The sequence below is a fragment of the Antrostomus carolinensis genome, unplaced genomic scaffold (genome assembly GCF_000700745.2).
Source record: "Antrostomus carolinensis isolate BGI_N321 unplaced genomic scaffold, ASM70074v2 scaffold48483, whole genome shotgun sequence".
NCBI classification, from domain to species: Eukaryota; Metazoa; Chordata; class Aves; order Caprimulgiformes; family Caprimulgidae; genus Antrostomus; species Antrostomus carolinensis.
The window spans coordinates 7,745-9,832 of record NW_010306783.1 but is presented as its reverse complement, the minus strand read 5'-3'; the positions used below and the strand labels follow the sequence as shown (position 1 = coordinate 9,832).

Here is a 2,088-nt window from a genome sequence, read left to right as displayed (position 1 = left end):
GCCGCCTCTCTCTTCGCCTCGGCTGGAGCACGGCAGCCGCCGCTCGCTGCAAAGGTGCCGAGACACCTGAAGAGTTGCTCGCTCTTTCCACCCTTGGCAAGTAAATCTGGTTACTGGCAGAGCCCACCCGTGTCAGGCAAAGGGTTCCCCACTGAGAGGTGGCTTCCCCGCCCACGCTGGTGCATGTTGACGCCGTGAAGATCCGCCCTGCTCTCGCGTGTGTTGCTGGGCGCAGGCAGCGGCGTGGGCATGGGCAGCGCGGCCGGCCCGCTGCGGGTGCTGGTGGACATGGATGGGGTCCTGGCTGATTTCGAGGGTGCGGTGCTGCGGGGTTTCCGTGACCTCTTCCTGTGGGAGCCACGAGTGGAGCTGGAGGCACGGAGGGGCTTCTCGGTGCGGGAGCAGTACCAGTGCCTGCGGGAGGACCTGGGGGTGAGCGCAGCGGGCAGGGGATGGTTGCGGAGGAGGGTTCGCAGTGAGTGGAAAATGCTGCGGAGGGGTTGGAAAATGGGGAGGTTGTTCCTTGTTTGAAATGTTCTCATTCCTTCCCTTGCTCTCTGACCTTGTACCCTGCTGTGAGCACAGGAAATCTCTTCCTACTGACCCTGGATATGCAAAGCAGAGGGGAGGGTTGGTGATTTGTTCGGGTTTTTTTTTAAGGGGGTTCTACGAAGAGCTGTTTCATGCTAGCAGCCTTAATTTGGATAGTAATAATTAGCGACTTCTTTCAGGAGGATTGCCTCTTCCAAGAAGATTGCCTCTTTACAAAGAGGCGTGTGTGGGAATTGGTGATGAGTGAGTGATTCTATCATAAAAATAACTGGGTGAAACTACTTGCTGAACCAACTTCAGCTCATTCCTTACCTCCTCGTGAACTGCCCTTGCTGTGCAGCTCTGGTGGTAACTTACCTCAAGCTCTCTGAGCGCTCTGCAAGTGTTAATGTAGCTCCATAGCAGGACAAGAAATGTAAATATTATATGTGGGTTTTGTACAGCTAATAAAGCCCCCTATATATATTATTCCCTCTGACAAGCAAAGTGCATGGTAAGTAAGTGATTGGAACAGTACATAAAATGTGATTCTGTGATAAAAAAGCTTGTGGTACACCCTACATCCGTGCAAATTTTTGCTATTTTTAATGTTTGCTAATGACTGAATGAATATCAGATATTTGCAAGGCAAAATTAAAAATCCCTTCAATCCAAGGCTTCACGCTTCCTTCTGGTTACCACAGGACAGTTGGGGACTCTGTAAGAAAATGCAATGCTGTGCCGTACACTTTCCCTGAGAAGTTTATTGCTAATTTTAAGATCTTGAACTGAGCCTGTAAGTTTTTTGTTTTTTTTACTGATAAGAAATGGTAACTCACATTCGTTTCCTTCCTGTTCCATAGCGAGGTGCAGGCTCCTGCAGCAGTGTGACAGACGGGAGTGCTGGGTCCGTGCAGTATTTCCACAGGCTCCAATCTGACCAAACTCTAATCGATGGCTATTAATGCTCAAAACTTCCCAGAACTAATAATTTGTAAATACAGGGAGTAGGCATGATTTGTTTATCGTTTTATGTAAACAAACATGATGTATTGTTTGAGTATTCCTTAAGTGAATCCCATTTAGATATACTGGGACAAAAAAATTACCAATAATTTAAGGGGTCATGGCTTTTTATTTGTTCTTATTCAGAAGGTCTGCAATCTAATTTGTCATGAAAATTGCGTTCTGTTCTATTTCTGGTATTCCCATTCCCTCATTTGATTCCTGCTCATCCTGTTCCTTCCCAGGCCTTAGGTGTGTCAATGAAATAACCAGATAACTGGTTTGAATCCCACGCAGATCAGCAGCGGCAGACAGCTCTTATCTTACTGTTCATTATTAGCCTGGCTTCCTAAGGAAATGAGGTTTAGGTTGTTGTGTTGTGTGTCTGTCTCCTTCAGTCACCTCTGGATCTCTGGGCTGGTTTAGGTGCATTTGGCAGAATAATAAAGCTTTAAAGATTTGAAACTCTTTCAGCTTTTATGTTAAATACCACAGCTGGTTAAAAACAGAGACCTTGTTAGTTCTGCCACGGTGGTACAGGGCGCCTGTGAT

General features: G+C 47.0%; 1 protein-coding gene across 1 annotated transcript in view; it reads left to right on the top strand.

Moving 5' to 3' along the window:
• Positions 1 to 246: 246 nt before the first annotated feature.
• NT5C (5', 3'-nucleotidase, cytosolic) overlaps positions 247 to 2,088 on the top strand; it is a 6,148-nt gene continuing 4,306 nt past the window's right edge. Inside the window, exon 1 of the mRNA XM_010165222.2 lies at positions 247 to 432. Within this exon, the coding sequence (XP_010163524.1) occupies positions 250 to 432 (183 nt within the window). The 5' untranslated portion in view covers positions 247 to 249. The remainder of the gene's footprint in view (positions 433 to 2,088) is intronic.